This window comes from Miniopterus schreibersii (assembly GCF_964146895.1).
Source record: "Miniopterus schreibersii genome assembly, chromosome: 3".
Taxonomy (NCBI): domain Eukaryota; kingdom Metazoa; phylum Chordata; class Mammalia; order Chiroptera; family Miniopteridae; genus Miniopterus; species Miniopterus schreibersii.
The window spans coordinates 68,662,174-68,681,405 of record NC_138103.1 but is presented as its reverse complement, the minus strand read 5'-3'; the positions used below and the strand labels follow the sequence as shown (position 1 = coordinate 68,681,405).

The window sequence follows — 19,232 nt, the reverse complement described above, 5'->3', positions numbered from 1 at the left end:
TAAAAACGTTTTTCTTAATAGAAAAGAAAATAAACTAAGAAGGGGACTGAAGTCAATTCTTTTGGTGGATTTTCTTTGAAAATTAAGCATTTTATTTCTGAAAAAGTGTAAAAATCTTACAATAGAATAGTACAGTAATTGCCAGTAAATTTACAATACTCCTTGTAAAGAATGCGAACAAAATAAAATTCCGCATGTCTATTATGATACAAAACACAGGTTAAAATAAGAAATGATTTTGACTTTTTTCTTGTGTAAACATGTTCATCGGGTTCCTTTCCTTTTCATGAAAAAGCACACCAGACAGGCGTCCTCAGATAAGAACTGCTGCTTCGCCGGCATTCCTCAGGACTCGTCTTTTGGGCATTACCGATTTTTTAGCGCCTGGACCTGAGACTCTCTAGACCTCACAAAGGCTTAGACTTTTTAAGATGTCCCCGAAGCGAAGGACGCCCCTCGTCCTCGGAAGGGGGACCCCGCCGCGCCCTCCCCCGCGGGCCGGAGCGCGCCCAGCGCCGCCAGCCGGTCTCCGCCGAGGTCCCGGCGGCGAACCCGGGGCCCAGGCCGGGAGGGGCGGCGCCGGGAGGAGCGGACCCCCCAAACCGGCGTGACCGAGGAGCGGGGTTCCTACCTTCTCTCGCTCACGCGCGCTAACAGCGTGTTTAACAGTTTGAAATCCTAGCAGTAAAGGTCTCGGCCGCGGGCAGCGCGGCGCCCGGGTGCAGGGTTCCCAGGGCGGCCGACGACGACACGGAGGAGGCGGCGGCGGCCGCGGCGGCCACGAGCGAGCGAGTGAGCGCGGCCGCCGGGCCCACGGCCGCCTGCGCCGCGCAGCCGCCGCCCCCGGCTCCGGGCGCGGGCGGCGGCCCCGCGGGCGCGGGCGAGGCCTGCGCGGCGGCGGCCTGCGCGGCGGCGGCGGCGGCGGGGCCCAGGCTGCCCCCGATGATGCTCTCGATGGAGAAGGGCGAGCGCGCCACGGCCGAGGCGCCCGCGCCGCCCGCCTTGGCGGCGGAGGCCTGCAGGGGACCCGGCAGCGCGGCGCCCAGCGGGGACGGCCGGTAGCCGAAGGCGGTCCGGGCCAGCTCGGCGGCCGCGCCGTGCGGGGGCGGCGGCGGGGGCGGCGGCGGCGAGTGCGGGTGGAAGGCGGCGGCGGCGGCGGCCGCGGCGGCCGCGAAGAGGGCGGAGGGCGGCGCGTAGGGCGGCAGCTGCAGGCCGTAGCCGCAGCCGTAGGGGCCGTAGCCGTAGGCGTGCGGGGGCGGCGGCGCGGGCGGGAAGAGCGCGGCGGCGGCCGCCGGGTCCCCCGCGCCCCCCGCGCCCCCCGCGCCGCGCAGCAGCAGCGACTCGGCGGCGGCGTTGGGCGGGAGCAGCGGCTGCCGCTTGAAGCGCTTCCTCCGGCGCAGGAAGCTGCCGTTGTCGAACATGTCCGCGGACTCGGGGTCGAGCGTCCAGTAGTTGCCCTTCCCGGGGTTGCCGGGCTCGCGGGGGATCTTGACGAAGCAGTCGTTGAGCGAGAGGTTGTGGCGGATGCTGTTCTGCCAGGCGGGGAACTTCTCCCGGTAGTAGGGGAAGCGGCCGCTGATGAACTCGCAGATCTCGCTCAGCGTCAGCCGCTTCTTGGGGCTCTGCAGGATGGCCATGGTGATGAGCGCGATGTACGAGTAGGGCGGCTTCACCAGCGGGTTCTTGGCGCCGCCGCCCGCGCCCGCGCCGCCGCCCGCGCCGCCGCCCCCGCCGGCCCCCGCCCCCGTCGCCGGCGCCGGGCCCGGGGGGAGCGGGGAGTCCCCAGTCCGCGGGGCCAGCAGGACGTCGTCGTCGTCGTCGTCCTCCAGGTCCTCCAGCTCGTCTTCGCCGGCGTAAGAGCGCCGCCGCCGCCGCCGCCGCGCGCGGCCAGCCAGGCGGGGCCCGCCGCCGCCACCGCCGCCCTCGTCGTCGTCGTCCTCGCCGTCGCCCTCGCCCTCCCCCACCACGTCGATGTCGGTCTCCTCGGCGAGGCCCGAGGCATCGGACATCTCCGTGCTCAGGGTCATAGCTGTCGCGCTGCGGCGGTGCGGCGGCGCATAGGGGCGCCGGGCGCCGGGCTCCCGCCGCGCCCCAGCCCGGGTCCCCGGCGGCGGGCCCGTCCCCGGGGCGCCACGCTGGGGGCGCTGCGGCTGCTCGAGCTGCGCTCCGGGGTGGCCGGGCGGCGGCCGAGGTTTGCGCTGCGACTTTGTAACTCCTGCGCCGCCCGCGTTTCCCTGCGATCTCTATGCTCTCTTGGCTCCGCGCGCGCCCGGCCCGGCCCGGGGACTTGACCTTCCCTGTCCGAGAGCCACTGGCCCGCGCGGGTGAGGAGGGGGTGGCAGGGCCCTGGGAGAGCGAGTCGGAGCCTCGGAGCGCCCAGGAGGGTGCGGGACGGGTGAGAGCCTAGGGACGGAGCTCGGCGAGTCGAGGCTGAGACCAGGAGAGGGCGGACCTTTACTCGGCTTATAGCAGAAGGAAGCCTGTCACATGGTGTGCACGTCAGAGCGCTACCGAGGGAAGGGAGAGCCAGCCTAGGAGATCGGCCCCGCTCAAGGAGAAAGTTCACCCTCAGGAGGGAACACCCCAGATTCCTTGCCAAAGGGCTGAGACCTGAATCGCGCGCCGGCCCGCGGCGGCCTGGACCGGTGGCCGAGTCAGAGTTCCCAGCCGCCTCTTCAGTGCGCTCCGCCCGAACTCCTGAAGCGCTCGCGCGACGAGATGGTTTGACCGCTCTGCGGCCCGCAGGAGCCGTGCAGCCGGGGGGTGACGGCACCCCATCGTCCGAGGTGGTCCCTGGGGAACGGCTCTGAGGTCCGTTGGATTGTCCCATCTCCCCTAGATTGGGCGAGCAGCTCCCCATAGAATCTGATAAGAACCCCCCCGCCCCCCCGTTTAAGCACAATAATTGTTTATTGACCTTTTAACCTGTGTCCTTCGGTTCTTCTCCGAAGACCTTTGTGTTTTTTCCCGCCATCTGTTTATAAAAATGCTGTTACGCTGGCACTTTAGTCACTTGTCTGCAATGGAATGCCCTAGAAACCTGACAGCTAAACTCGGCCACTCTACTGAGAGGGCCTGAAACGCTCAATGGGAATAACCGGGTGCAGGGGAGAGAGAGAAGCGCTGAGGGAGACCCCGAGCACGCGCGCAGAGACTGCGCCTGGGAACTCAGCGGAGCCTTTGCACGGCGGGGCAGGGGCGCTGTGAGCGGCACTTCACAGTGATCACCCGGCGCTTACGTCCCCTGAGGCGCGCACACGCCTCTCCGCAGGTGCGCTTAGCAATAGAAGCCACGGCGATAGGTGATATTGTGCAGACCTTTTTTTTTTTTTTAAATGTTCTTTTGAAAACTCACTAAATATGTCCAATAGGTACTGGTAAAAAGAAACGAAATTTTTTTTTTTTTACAAAAATAAGATTCAGGTTCTGGTAAGTTCAATTTTTGTCGTCAGGTGGCAGGCGAGTTAGCGGGCGAAGGCGCGCGACGTGATCCCACGCTCACGGCACCTACTCGCCGTCAACTCCGATCTGGGCGGAAATCCCAACGGCCGTGGAATTCACTCTCACGTGGCAACACCTTTTGGGTTTTGGTATTTCCTAAAGCACTTCTTCTCTTTCAAGGTGGGGCGCTTGCCTCAGATTCCCAGCTTTGTGATGAAAACGACCACTTGACGGGAACTGAGGAGGAAGAGGCGGGGGCTGCCCGTGGGAACCACCGTCAGCCGCCCCGTGCGCGTCACTGTATCGACCAAGTACCCTTCCCATTTTGAAACGTTTCTTTACCCCCTTCTCAATCACAGAGCCTCAAAAATAAACAACTCCCCCGTTTAAGACGTCTTCTAAAATCGAGTTTTTGTTGCCGAGAACGGCTACCAACCAGTTACACTTACAAATGACCCATAAAGTTCATCGTAGATTTGAAAGATCTATGAGAATGTCTCCAAGTTCTAAATAAATTATTTTTTATGGACCCTCGTTTGATGTATGGCTGAACCATTTAATTACTGTAATGGGGCTTCGGATTAACCTGAGCCAGCATTAATCAGCGCTATTAATCAGGCATTACGCTGCTTTGTTGATGCTGCCAGGAGTCCTTACCACGGAGTTCACTTTTGTGTTTGAAAGTTTAAACGTTGTAAGTACTGCTCAGTCGCTATCTAAATAAACACCATGATTTTCGTTGGACTGCGGGTGGTGCGTGGCGCGGTACCTAACGATGAAGCGGAGAGGGAGCGCCCGCTCGGCCGTGAGCGCCCGCAGGTGGTCGGTTACGGCCGCGCCCCGCGGCTGCCCGCGCCCCGGACCTGCGTGGCCCAGCAGGGCGCGGAGGCTGAGCGCCGGCCCGTCGGAACCGTGCGAGGGTCCCTCCGCCGCGGGTGAGAGCTGTGCCCTGAAGGCGTGTCTGTAAAGCGTGGGGTACCTTCCGCCCATTCAGGGGACAGTGTGAGGCTTTGCTGGGGGTCGGAGCGGATCAACCCTGCGGGGCCGCTGCAGGGACAGAGGGTTTGTTCATGGGGATTTGGGTGAGATTTACTAAAGCCCCACGCTTGGGCAGTCCACTCGCTGTGTTTGTTTCAGTTACGCTAAGCATTTGTGTGTGATTTTAACTCTGCGCTCGTAAAATGCCCCGAGCGCGGAAACCGCAGCGTTTCCTTTCCCGCGCGCCCCGCTTGCGCCCCCCTAGTCCCCCATCCCGCCGCCCGCCCTCCCTAACGCTCGCCCAGCTCGCGGGGAGGCTGGGAACGCCACCCCACCCCGTCAGGCTGGCACAAGGGACCAGAAACCTTTCGGAGGGGCGGGCGGGGGGCGACCCCGCGGGCCCCCTCTGCGCGTGGCCCTGACGGGGCGCGGGAATTGGCCGCGCGTCCGCGGGGCGGGACGGAGACCGCGCGGGGAGGCTGCCCCCTGGCGGCGGCGCGGGCACCGGCCTGGATCCCGGGGCCGCCGAGCGGCGGGCGTTTAGCTTTATTCCCACGGAGCTTTGGGCTCCCGGGCTTTTTTTTTTTTTTTTTTTAATCTCACCTCTCCTCCTCTGCAGGGTGCGGTGGGCCTGAGCGCTCCAGGAGCCCTCGCAGGGGCGGGGATTAACCGCTTTTCGCGCCCCCTCAGCCTGCTGCCCTCGGGCCCCCCACCGAGGGCTCCCTAAGGTGCAGGGACCTCCTAAGATGGGCGAAGGCTGATGGAGACCTGGGGTGTAAACTCGCGGGGCAGAAACGTGGGTGGCCCCTCTCTCGGCCCCGAGCGCGGCCCAGGAGTTGACCGGTGAACCTGAACGTGCTTCCAAGCGGCGGATACTTTTGGCCACGTCTCTCCTGGAAGAATCACCCCCCAAGCCTGCGCTGAGGAGCTCCCTCGTGGCTGGAGGGAGAGAGAAAACGGGAGTCCTGGCGTGAGGGTGCTCACAGCCCCCGGGGAGCCAGGGAAATGCGCGGTCGTTATGCCCCGTAAGTGCTTTCTGGGTTCACGGGGGAGAGGGGGGAGGGAGGGGAGGGAGCGCCGCTTCGGGCCGGCCCGCGGTCTGCTGCGGCCGCTCACCCTGCGCCGCCCTCCGTCGGGGCTGCGCCTTCGCTGATTAAGTTCGAACGTCTGGAGGCCAAAGGGGCCTCTTGCTTTTGTTTGTTTGTTTTCGGAGTTTAAGCGTACAGTTCAGAGTCATTGGTGCAACCGTCAGCACTATTTCTAGAACTTCTCCATCATCCCGAACCGAAACTGTGCGGGTTAAAGATGAACTCCCCGCCCCCCAGCTCCTCGGCAACCACGATTCTGCTTCTCTCTCGGACTCGGACTCCTCCAGCTACCTCATGTGAGTGGAATCGGACAGTATTTGTCCCTTGCATCTGTTTATTTCACTTAGCATAATGTCTTCGAGGCCCATCCTTGTAGCATGTGGCAGAACTCCGCCCCTTCTACAGGCTGAGGAACACTCCATTGCACGCCTGTGCCACACTTTACCGAGTCATCCACCGATGGACATTTGGATGGTTTCCTTGTTTGATTTTGCACCTCCACGCACCTAGCTCTTTGTAACACTCTGCACATAGTAGGCACTCAATAACGGTTGTTCATTTTCCTATATCATTAAACCTCAGAAATCCTCAGAGGAACCCCACTGTCCTAACAGAGCACAGGCGTTAGTGAGGTCACAGCGATGGTTTCTGCTGTGCCGTCTGCATTTATTTGTAACCTCAACTAGCTCAACTTGCCACAATTTTGACACTTTCAGACTCACACTCTGTACATTATGTTCAGTTAAAAAAAATAGGACTTAAAACTCCACCAAGCCTGGCCGGGTGTAGCTCAGCGGTTGAGCTTAGACCTAGGATCCAGGAGATCACGGTTCATTTTAACCTGGGAATTCTGTGGATAAAACACCCGAATCCAGTTTCAAATGGTGGGTCTTCAGGCACTGTAGTTGGGAGGTGAGATCCCTTTGTGAAGAAGCTATTTTAGTGGCCGCCTGGGTCTTACTAGGCAGTCTGTGCTTGCACAACAGCTCCTTAAACAAGCATTTCGTGGCCTGGGCAGGATTCAGAAATCCTCAAGAATTCAGAATGTCAGCAAAGGTCTAAATCTGTGTTTTATAACAGCACAGTTATTTACACTGATGCAGGAATTTTCATTACCACAGTTAACCTGGACTAGCCCTCTGACCCTAACACATACCAGCAGAGACTGATTTAGCTCTGGACCTCAGTGGTTTGCAGTGGCACACATTTATATTTTGCCTTCCAAAATCAAAAGTTCAAAAGGTTCCTTTTTAATAAAAATAAGAATTTCTGTCTTTTTACTCAATTTTATTTTGTATTAGTTTCAGGTGTACAGCATAGTGGTTAGACAATCATACACTTTACAAAGTGCCCCCCCCCAATAATTCCAGTACCCACCTGGCTCCATACGCAGTTATTACAATATTATTGACTATATTCCCTATGATGTACTTTACACCCTCATGACTATTTTGCAGCTACCAATTTGTACCTCTTAACCCCTTCACCTTTTCAATCCAGCCTCCCAATCCCCCTTCCCTCTGGCAACCATTGGTTCATTCTCTGTGTCTATGAGTCTGTTTCAATTTTGTTAGTTTATGTATAGTTTTTTAGATCCCACATATAAGTAAAACCATATGGTATTTGCCTTTCTGACTGACTTATTTCACTTAGCATAATACTCTCTAGGTCCATCTATACTGTTGCAAATGTTAAGATTTCATTTTTTATGGCCAAGTAATATTCCACTGTATATATGTACCACTGCTTTTTTATCCACTTGTCTATTGATGGGCACTTGGGTTGCTTCTGTAGCTTGGCTATTGTAAATAACACTGCAATGAACATGGGGTGAATATATTCTTTTGAATTACTGTTTTGGGTTTCTTTGGATATGTGCACAGAGTGGAATCACTGGGTCATAAGGCAGTTCTGTTTTTAATTTTGGGGGGACCCTTTATACTGTTTTCCACAGTGGCTGCACCAGTCTGCATTCCCACCAGCAGTGCACCAGGGTTCCCCTTTCTCCACACCCTCGCCAGCACTTTGTGTTTGTTGATTTATTGATGGCAGCCATTCTGACAGGGGTGAGGTGATACCTCATTGTGGTTTTAATTTGTATTTTTCTGGCGATTAGTGATGCTGAGCATCTCTTCATATACTACTGGCCATCTGTATGTCCTCTTTGGAGAAGCATCTATTCAGGTCCTCTACCTATTTTAAATTGGATTTTTTTGTTTGTTTATTTGTTTGTTTTATGGTGCTGAGTTATATGAGTTCTTTATAAGTTTTGGATATTAGCTCCTTATCAGATATATCATTGGCTTCCTGAACAGTGAGAAATTTATTCTCTCACTGTTCAGAAAGCTAGTCGTACAAAATCAAGGTGTCAGCAAGGTGAGCTCCTTCTGAGGGCTGTGAGAAAAGGGTCCATCCCAGGCCTCTCTCCTTGGCTTGTGGATGGCTTCTACCTATGTCTCTTCACATTGCCATCTCTCTTTGTGTGCCCATGTGTCCAAATTTCCCATTTATAAGGATACCAGTCATATTGGATTAGGGTCTACCTGAATGACTTCATTTTAATTTGATGACCACTGTAAAGACCCTATCTCCAAATAAGGTCACACTCTGAGATTCTGAGGGTTAGTACCTTAACATATGAATTTTGAGAGAAACACATTTGGTCACAAAAGGAACATAGACCCCCAACAGTCAATGGGCATGTGTCAAAGTCCCCATGTGAAAAGTGCATGTGGGAGATATTGTTACTGCCATCTGTGAAAATATAATCTACCAGCATGATATTAAAAAGTTTAATGATGAAAACATGTGATAGTTTATATTATTCATTTCATACGTTAGCTCACAATATAATAAAACATGTAACTTGGGGGGGAACCTCTTCTATACGTTTCATATTTTTAGAGTGGTCAGAGAGCTCAAATACCAACTGTTTGGTTCTAGACAAGACACCTGGAGACTCTACAGCTGACTCTTTCCCTAGGCAGTGAAAGGCTGGGCTTCAAAAGCTAGTGCTTCCTCACAGAACGTCCAGCAAACTATTATTTCTGGCCCCAGGATTTGCTCTACTCTAAGGTCCTTTGCTGGTTTGCTTATGTGTAGTAGACACTATTAGTGCCTGTAGTTCAGCCTGGACCAATCTTGTCTCCACTCAGAGGAACTCATGCCTGTTAGTTTTATTTTACTTGCACAATAAATTTAAACATGTGTTATTATCAGATTTTAGGAAAAACAAATATTAATAAGTAGGTTTTATAACAATAAATCGTGTCATGCCTCATTTGCTGTCATCATTGTTACTACTTGAGATGACACTTATGGTGCAAAATAAACTTTACCCATAGGTGGGGCTCCTGCCAAACCCAGACTGATATTGGTAACACTCATTGCCTCAAAGCACATCAGAAAATTGTCTGCAACACCAACTATTGAATAAAGGTTGCACGAAAGCCAGTCTCAAAAATCTAAACATTCCTTTAGGAAGTGGGGTAGGAAAAAAGTGGGGTAGAGACCTAGTTACCCCACAAACCATGAGGCTAACCTCCAAATTGCCTTTTCGGTACTGCTCACTCTTGACATGTGCTTTGCCCAGCCTCTCCTGGCCAGCCTTTCCCTTCCTGCTCAGCTGGGGACCACACAGCACAGGGCCCACCCAGGCCTCCTGAAGTAGAGCGTCTGGAGGGGGAGCCCAGGAATTTGTTTTGGAAGTTCCCCAGGTCATTATGTTGATCCCCTAGGTTTGCCAACCACAGGGCTGTGTGATCAAATTCAAATTCCTTAAGCTTGGCCTGAAAAGGCCCTCACCCCTACCCAGCTCTCCAGCCGCGTGCCCTGCCACTTCCCACTCTGCGAGTTCCCGTGAACAGTCCCCAACTGCCAGCAGCTCACAGCAGTGGATAAGCAGCTTCACTCCACTGGCTGGGCCCTTGCCCAGGCCCAAACCCTCCTCCCACCTTAACTGCCAAACAGCCCTGTCCCCTCCAAAGTCCAGCTCCCGCGTCCGCTCCCGACTCCCTGTCTCCTGCCCCATCCAGGATTAGCCTCTCTCTTCCCAATCCCACGGGCACCTCTTTCCCGCAGCGCGAGCACACAGTGTGCAAAGAGTGCGATCCACTCGAAGGCGGCTCCGTGCCCTCTTCATCTTCGCATTCTCGGCGTCTAACCCGGGCTGGAGGAAACCAGAATACGCTGCTTTCCTGGGGTTAGGCCAGGGGTGGGGAACGTCCGGCCCTTGGCCCCCGCGAGATCATTTCGTGAGGCCCTGCCACAGCAACCACTGCAGGCCGGACTCGAAATTCAATAAATCTAGGTGCTTTTTTCATAGCTAATTTTTAAGTTGACAATTTTGTTGGCCCATGAATGATATTATAAATATCCAAATGGCCCATGGCAGAAAAAGGCTCCCCACCCCTGGGTGAGGCAGGTCTCCTTTGTAGGCACTGCTCCACATTACCCCTCTTCAGGCAGGCTACTGTGCGTTTTGTTACCCTGCCGACCCTGACATAATCAGGGAGATTTCCTTCTAGTGTTAGCATGGTACACACGAGCTCTTTCCTTCAGCAAGAAAGCAGGTCTCTATAAACAGGGAAATCGATTTCACCCGCTGTTACAACAAATGTGAAGGGCATTAGCATCCAGGGAAAACCCCCCAAACCAACACCCTCCTCGTCTGTCCTGGCAGGGACACTTGCCTTCCCTCCTCCCTCTAACATTCACGCTCCCATTTCACGTCCCGGACAGCAGGGGCTGACGTTTGCTTTGTATTGCCAGCCTCCTCGCCTGTTCCCTCTCCTTTGCTAGTAACGCTGACCCAGATTGCAGCTGCAGCCCATAGCTGACTCTCCCAATGTTTTCAGCCAACAAAAGCTTCACCGACTGTATAAAACTCAGGCCCACCAGAGCTTTGGCATCACTCATCTGGAAACCGGGACGTGGTGATGCCCAGCGTCCTGAGGCCTGAAGTCCTTGCTTCTTGCTCTGGCTGGAAACCAGGGGGACGGCAAGCAGACCCTCACACGACAGCAGCGATGGCTTGGCAGTGGTCCTCTGACTTCAGGGTGCACCCAAGTCACCTGGAGGACTGTTACAACACATTGCTGCACCCCACCCTCAGAGCTGCTGATTCAGTGGGTCTGAAGTGCAGCCTGAGAATTTCTCAGAGGTTCCCAGGCAATGCTGATGCTGGTCCCGGGACCAGACTTTGAGAACTGCTGTGGTAGAGAGTGTCCGGAGGGTGGGCCAAGCTACTACTGGCTTGTTAAATCTAAATAGTGGTTCTCAAACTTGTGTACATATTAGACATACTAGAACCAACTGGAGAGATTTTAAGATTTCAGCTGCCCGGCTGCATTCCATTGTAAATCACGACCCCTGAAAGTGTCAAGAAGATACCAGCACATTTAAAAACTTCCCAAGTGCTTCCACTATGCAGGCAAATTTGAAAACCAGTGATCTAGACCAGCAGCTCTCCACCCTGTTGCAAATTAGAATCACATGGGGCGCTTTTAAAACATAATCCTGCCAGAAGCCCCACCCCAAGCCAATTAAATCAGAATATCAGGGTGTGAGGCCTACGCTGCCTTCCTTCCTCCCTAGTTTCCCAGTTTTTTTCTAAAGTTTAGCCAATGTGGGGATTGCTAACCTGGACTTCAGTGTACCCGTTATAAAGTCATTTCTCTTCCAAATGATAAATCCCTTCTTGTTTTGAACAGAACAGATTGGGGTAATTTACTTTTTGAAAATGAGAGGGGACTGGCCTGAAAAATCTGGGTCGGGGTCGGGGCAGGGGAACAAATATTCAGGGCAGATCCCTAGCAACAGGGCCAGACCTCTAAAATTATCCAGAGCAGCGCTTCTCAGAGCCTCCCTGACCCTGCAGCATCTGCATCCCCTGGGAACTTGTTAGAAATGCACATTCTCAGATCCTATTCTGGAAATTCAGAGGGTGGGGCTCTGGAATCAACAAGTCTCCAGGTGATTGGATGGGTGTTAAAATGTGAGAACCACTGACCAGGGAGACAGCAGTGGGGAAACTGAGATCTTGCTCTTCCACTTCTGATGTTGACTCATCTCTTTATTTTTTTTTAACACACCCTTCCACACTACCTGTTAAAAGGAAAATTATCACAATGACAGCAGCAGCAATGCCAGAGCTACCCAATTTTACACCAAGGGTGTCAGTGTGAGATGGGACAGTCAACCTCCACCACCCCCTGCTGGGTATGGGCTTCCTCCTGGACCTTTTGTTTAGCCTTAATGCAGGGTTTTTGTGTCATGACCAGGTAATCCCCAAATTCTAATAGCCAGGAGCACTTAGAAGATGCTCCAAGATTAAAGCATTTGGGGAGGCTCTTGGGGGCTCCTGTTTGCCCATCTTTTGTTTTCCATTTCCTCACCAGATGGGGTCACATACTCTCCAGTTTTTATGCAAGCCACAACACATGAGCCTGTGCAGCCAGAGATTTGGAGGGGGGCCCTGATTGATTGAACCCATCCGTATCTTACCAGAAGCCAGAGCCTTCCTCTCAGCCTGTAGACCAACAAAATAGGAAGCAGCTCAGTTTTTTTGCCCAGAACCTTTTATCAAGGATGAGCAAGAGCCCCAGGCAGCGTGAGGCCCCGGGCCTATTTGAAGGGAACTAGAGCACAGAGGAAACGTGAAGGGACGGACACCTGTGAAATGAGCAATCCCTTTGCTGGTGTTCTTAGCAGAAAGGGAACCTACTTTTACTGAACACATACTAATTCTCAGGCTTTTAAATACACAATTTTCTAAATCCCCACAACATTGTGAAGTTAATAGTATTCCTATTTACAGAAATACAAAGATACAGGAAAAAAATTCAGAGAGATTGAGCAATGTGCCTGAAACCCCACAGCTAATGAAGTGAGATTCGCTCTCTCACTGTTAACCCCTCTGCCCATCTGGGGGTGGCTTTGCCAGCCACACCACACACCGATGCCAGCCCTGGCTTATTTCTACCACTGCATTACACTTCCTGACACAAATGTTGAAAATGGATACAATTCTAAAAAGAAACCGGTATAAATGTGCTGGGTTCTAAGACTTGATTCTTAGCATGCTCTGTAAAAATCAAAAGCACTAGCAAGGAAGGCTTTAGGAAGGAAACCTCGCTGTACTGGCATCAGAAATCACCCTTATTCCTGGCACCCTCCTGAGTCTCGCTGTCCGACTCCCTACCCCATCAGGAGCCCTCAGGAGGCCCCCAGCTGAGCTGGCCAGGACCAGCACCACGGCTGCCTCCTGTGGGCCCCATGTTCTCGCCGGCTGCTCCGCCCCTTTCGCCCGCACTCCCTCCCAATTCCCACCTGCGTGGACCCGCCTGAGGAGTATGCCTGCTTCCCGGCATCGGGCACCGTATTCTTTTAAGATCTTTGCCATTAAAATAGTAGCAATAAAAATCTCATTGTTTTCATTGGCACGTTCTTAGTTCCTGCTGAGGTTGAAGACGAATACGTGAGGGGCTTTCCCTTTGTCAGCTGCCCTTTCACGTTCTTTGCCCACTTCTCTTTGGGAATGGTTCTTACTGATAGGTTAGAAGTCTTTCTTTACTAAGGATATTATCTTCTGTCACGTATGAGCAAACACTTCGTCCCAATTTGTCTTTTTGACTTTGGTGGTTTTTGCAGCACGGGAGTTTTATGTGATCAAAGCTATGGTTTCTTCCTTCAAGGTTTTTCTTAGAAAGACCTTCTCCACACTAAACGTTCAGATTTACCGATACCTGTTGTATGATTTTTTTGTCTCACTTTTTACATTTAATCCATCTGACATTCATTTTGTACGGTAGGGAAAGGACTCTGGAGTGAACTCCCCTTAGATGGATAGCCAGTCATTCTAGCACCATCTATTGAATAACAACACTTTCCTCACTGATTTGAAGTACCACCTTTATAAGATTTTTTGCATGTACTCTGCTTTCTTTCTAGACTCTCTATTCTTTCCACTGATCTATTTTTGTGCCAATCCCACACTGGTTTAATTTCTGCAATTTTATGTTTTAATATTGGGTAGAGCTAGTTCATTCCTTCTTTAGTAACATTTTTCCAAATATTTCTTGACTACTATTGAATATTTATTCTTCCAAGTGAATTTTGGGATTATTTTGTCAAGCTTGACTTTTCCACTTACTGTTCTAGTAATGCCTAGGCCATCTCTCTCTGACTTTTCTTTACAATATTCAGTAATCATTACGTGTGTCCACTGTTAAGCTGGCACTGTGCTAGGCACTAGAGATATGAAACGAATTTGACCCAATCCCTGCCCTCAAGAGGCTCATCACATGTAGGAAAAAAATATCAACAAATAGGGGCATCAGTCGTGATGTCTGCAGGGGCAGGGGGACTGAAAAGGGCAGAGTACCAAGGAAGGTGTGATATGTCTCCCGGGAGAAGGGGTAGAAAAGAGAATCACAAGAGGTGGCCTGTGCTTCCCCACTGGGCCTGGGCCTGGTAAGTGGACTCCAGGAGTTGTCTGTGATGATTATGCAGCCCTAAGATTCCAAGGGTATGTTTTTAGGGGCTTAAAACAAAAGTTTGCTCCCATCTTAGCATTGTCCAGTGGAGCAGCATTTCCAGTTTCTCCCACCCCCTGCTAAAGCTTCCTCCCGCATTGTCTTACACGCTGGCAATAATGCGGTGCCCTCCCCTACTGTATGGCTCTTTCAAAGCATTATTTACCTGTGTTATGTCACCTAGAGTCCCCCAGTCTTGTGAGGTGAATAAATATCATGATTTCTATTTGAGAGATGTGTAAATGGATGTTTTGCAAAGCTAGCACATAAAGTAAGCAGTTTTGTGTAAATGGATGTTTAGAAAGGCTAACCCACAAGTTAAGTGATCGGTCCAAAGTGCAAGGTGGGTGAGCCAGGCCTGGAAGGGAAGTCTCAGGTGCATGGGCTAGTTCTCTTTCTGTCATACCGTGGCCTACAGAGCATTCAACCTACAAGAAGATATGCCTAGAACCCCACTACACCCCTCCTCTACCCTTCACCCCCCACCTCTGTAATGAAGTGGTGTATCCTTTCTTTCTACTTCTCCATCCAAAACATGTAACTGGGGGGGGGAGGGGGAGGCTACGACAACACTGGGATGAGGGTCTAGATGGAAGCCAAAGAAGTGGAACAGAGGGGAAACGGGCCTTCTGGGACAAGGGTTTGAGGAATTGTCGCTGTCAGGCTCCCTGGCTGGATCCCCAGTCACTGCAACCCACCTGCTTCTGAACAGAATTTCTCTCTCCCTCTTAGCAACTGAAGGACAGAATTCAGACTCAGCTTTTTATCTCTTCACATGTACCTTTTAAACACACACACACACAGAAAAACAAAAACAGAAGTAGAAAGAACACAAAAAAAACAAAACACACATCCTTAAGGTTTTTTGTTTTGTGTATTATTATTTATTATTATTACGGGTTTGTACTCTTATTAGCAGTAGAGAAAGTGGTGGAGACTTGTGCTATTTCATGCAGGCCCTACAAAGAAGGGAAGACATCTCCCCCGCCCCCAGTTGTTCTCTGGGGATATCTGGGACAGGAGATTAATCTGCAGCTCTTGCTCACCTGGGTACTTCATTGCTGGGGCTGAGAGTTAAAGACGGGGGGAATTCGGGGTCAATGTGGGGAAATGGGCTGGAAGCTGCCAAGACTAACATTAGGGATGGATGGGGGCTGAGAAGAGCTGTGGGGGAGTGTTCTTCCCTACCTCAGCCTCTAGACCTCACCCTGGACCAGCTGGAGAGGGTGAGATGACAGCGGAGGTGGGGATCTGGGCCAAAGAAGGGACAGGAAAGAAGGGAAATCTTAAGTCAAGAAATCGGGAGGGATTCCTATAGCTGACTCTGGGGCAGGAGGTGGGAGGGTTTGGCTTCTCATGCACATGTGGGGGGAGTGTGATGGGGGGAGCTGAAGTTAAGTGACCTAGGTAACTGAGCAAAGTCAGGCTTGGAAGGCCAACTGCAAAGCTTGCTTCTACGCCTAATGTGTATACCATCTGTCTCCATGCCAGTAGAAGCACTAATAAATGTTACATGTTGAAACTGTTGCACTAGCTTGTACATAAAAATTCCATATGCCAACTGACTGGACTACATGAACACATCTGTCAAAAACAGGTCTCTAAGGCATAATTTAGGATGTTCCAAAGCAGCTTTATAATTGTTTCAGCCTCCAGCTGGTATGAATTAACTCTCATAAGCCAGGTCTATTTTCACTGAGTAAAGAATTGGGCCAAATGTCCAAATAATTCAAGTCAGAAACACTCTTTTGCCTTCATTATAAAGAGTATCAGTAGCAAGGCCTTTTCCCCCTCAAAATTATGCTGCTGATTGACTCCGTGCTAGATGTCACATTGCTAACATATGTTAATATAGCCATTTTTACAAGTTTTTGCTACTCCAACAACATTTACAGTTTACAGTGTACATTGACATGTATTAGGTGATTAGATCTAGGCGCCAAGTGCATTTCATGTTGAAAAGTTGGTGTTTAAGAGAGCTCCTGAGATGGCCCTCTCAGACCCATTCTCTCCCTGCAGCGGGAGACCCTGGAGAAGTGCAGTCCTCCTCTCTAGGAGGAAACTCAGATGGGAGCATCGTGCTCTCTTGGCACATATCTAACTCTAGGGACTGGAAAGTCTGCTTCTTCCTTTTTCCTCATACTGATTTTTTACGTTCTTATTTACTTTAAAACCTTAGTAAAGGAAGGATAAATAATGAGTTAATGGAACAACAGAGTCAGGATATGCAAACGTCTCAGCATCATGGAGCCGGGGAAGAGTCTAACAGAATGAACTGTAGGCAGCGTGCATGCAAATCACACCAGCTCAGTACACCAGAACTGGCCTGGGGAGGAGCTCAGCGTACCGGCAGGAGGCACGAGGAGAGGGTTGGGGATTTCAGTTCACTACCCTGCAGGCATCAGCAAGTCATCCGCGGCCGCGGTGAAGTCAGAGGCTGCTAGTGGATGAATACTGTCCAAAACAGGGCAAGAAACCCCTCCCCAGCTCTGGCTCACATGCTATGCTCAGACACAGATTCCTCACTTTAACAACAAATTGGAGTGGACCCTAACAGGGCGCCCAGCCTCGTAAACAACACATAGTGCCTGTCCCTACAGAACACCTAATGCAATGGAGGAAACTGAGTCAAACGAGTACCAGTTCAAGGAGCCTGTGAGTTTAGCCTTGGAAAGAATGCATAGAGGAGCCATTCAGCATAGAGGGGATACAATTTTGGTTCCCAAATATTTAAGGATGTGCCATATGGAAGAGAGATTGCATCAGTTTGGTATGGGAAAATTAGAACCAATAAGTGAACTTTACTGGAAGACAGTTCAGCTCAATGTAAGGCGGGAAAGCTGCTCTTTGATCTACCTATTATATTAGTATATCCGATGCAAATTCTTTCAAACAACTTTTTTCTTTCTTCTCCCAAACACAATGTATAAAGCGCCTGTCAACTCCAGGACGGTGACTTGCTTGTCTTTCCCACTGTCCATGCTGCTGGTGGCTCAGACTTCACGCTCCAGGCCCTGGCCCTCTTCTGGCCAGCAATGGCTCAATAAAATCTTCCTTCAGAAAACATTTCAGCTGCAAAAGCCTTTTGTTTAACATATCTATGTGACATTCTATCACTATCAGCTCACTTATCAAACATGTATTATTACCCAGGCCAGCTAGCTCAGTTGAAGAGAACATCTTAATAGGTCAAGGTTGTGGATGCAAACCCCGGTCAGGGCATATACAAGAATCAGCCAATGAGTGCATAAGTGTCTCTCTCTCTCTCTCTCTCTCCTCCTTTCTCTCTCTCTAAAATCAATAAATTAAAAAAAAAAAAATTAAACCCCAAGTGTGTGTTATTAAGGAACTATATACTGAAAGGCAACAAACATGAATCTAGACTTAGGACATTGTACTCTGACCTCCATGAAAAATGCCTGTTGCTAATTTATGACAGATAAATAGGAGATAAAACTGATTTAGATAATTGTATTGCAAAGTATGTCTTTCACAGATATTTTAAAAATTAAACTATAGTATACTGGCTAATATATTTTAGAATGTATTTGTAAGGTTCTAATCAGTATATTAATTAGCAACTAAAGCCATTCAGTGTTCCTCATAAGTATTCCATTTAATAGTCCTATACTCAGTAATCTGAAATTCAATGAATTCTAGATTTTCCACCCTACTGCCAAATGCTTTCTCCTCAAAAGAAAAAAAAGAAATTGAACTTCATAAGGCAAAGATACTAGCAACAAAGATGGTTTAACTGTCTGGGTGTACAATCAGTTAACACTGTCCATTCTGTGGGCACAAATGGCTGAACAGCAGACCAGCTAATGGGAGGTGAAGTCCCAGCCTGTAGTGAATCATTTGTCAGCTTCAGCAACTCGTAGTCAAAACAGGATGGTTAAGGAGATTTAACTCACTAGGAAGACTTAGGTTGGGGAACACTACAGTTGAGGACATCCAAAGGACAGAGATTCAGGAGACATCAGAAGATACAGGCCTGGGAACAAGGAGCCAGGGTTTGTAATACAAATTCAGAAGTCAGCAGAAATTCAATAGTGGAGGCTCAAATACTGGCTGGATTCTCTGTGTGTGGGGGGGGGGGAGAGAAAAGCAGAAAGTCCTGGAGAAAGTCTAAGGCCAAGACAAGAAGGAGAGCCTAAAATGGCATTTGAAAAAAATAAGCCAGTTTAGCATCAAAAAGAGAAAAACAAAGAAAAGAACAAAAGGCCACATTGCAAGTGCCTGTGTCTTCCCAGCTGTTGAGAAGGTGGGAAAGGAAGTCTTATAATTGAGGCAATCTTTGTTTAGGTTGCATGTTATATGTTAAGTCATCTAGTGGGTAGGGCTTCATTTTGATCCTAGTTGATAGAACACAGATGTCTGGCATCTGGTTCTACGACCAAGTATGGTCACTGTTTTACAGCAGCTGGCAGTCGCGCCCGGCCCAGTCTCTATGGGGGCACAGTGACCACCACCAACTGTGCATCCAGATTTTGCGGCCTGGGGAGTAGTATGAAGTATTTCACCTAAATTACATGGAAGAAAGGGGTTTTGGTTTGCCTTTTAATGGGTCATATTTTTGGTACCAGTTATCATAAAGCAGCTGTAATTTTGTTACATTCCAAGCTTCTTATGAAATTTTAGCATGGAATATTACCTCTGTAACTAACCTCTGTAGAGCTGCCATGCTTTATATCACTAAACTAGCTATTCTGTTCATAACTACGGCTATCACTCAGACAGGACTGAAGGCTCTTAAAGCGACCAGTCTCACTCCCTTCAGAAGTCTCTACTGATATAATGAATAGACCAAGTCCATCGAGAAGAACAGCTTTGGATTGTCTATAGGCAACCCCTGAGAATTCCCTCTACCCACCCTTCCTGCTCCAGCTTCTCCACTATCTTTTGTGGCTGTTTCCAAGTTTAATACACTTGTTTAACACTCTTCTGGACTCCCCCACTCACTTCACAATAAAACTCATAATTGCTCCTTAGTCTTTATAATGTTTAAACTGATCACCTTGTGATCAAAAATCAATACATTTCTGTTCAACAAGGGTACTACAGACAAATTTCACAGACCAGGAGGGATATTTGCAATATTTAAAATGGGAAAGACAAAAAATAAAGACGATAATATATCTGGTAATGTAATTAAGCAAGCACAAGTTCTTTAGCAAGTTTTTTCTATTAA

The 19,232-nt window shown here is 50.4% G+C and overlaps 1 protein-coding gene across 1 annotated transcript; it reads right to left on the bottom strand.

Annotated features, from left to right (window-relative positions):
- Nucleotides 1-662: 662 nt before the first annotated feature.
- On the bottom strand, nt 663-2,027 carry FOXD1 (forkhead box D1; the record flags this gene model as incomplete). The annotated part of the gene is made up of 1 exon (XM_081132069.1): nt 663-2,027. The coding sequence occupies one exon, from the start codon at nt 2,025-2,027 to the stop codon at nt 663-665; it is 1,365 nt and encodes a 454-aa protein (XP_080988195.1).
- Between the last annotated feature and the right edge of the window lie 17,205 nt (nt 2,028-19,232).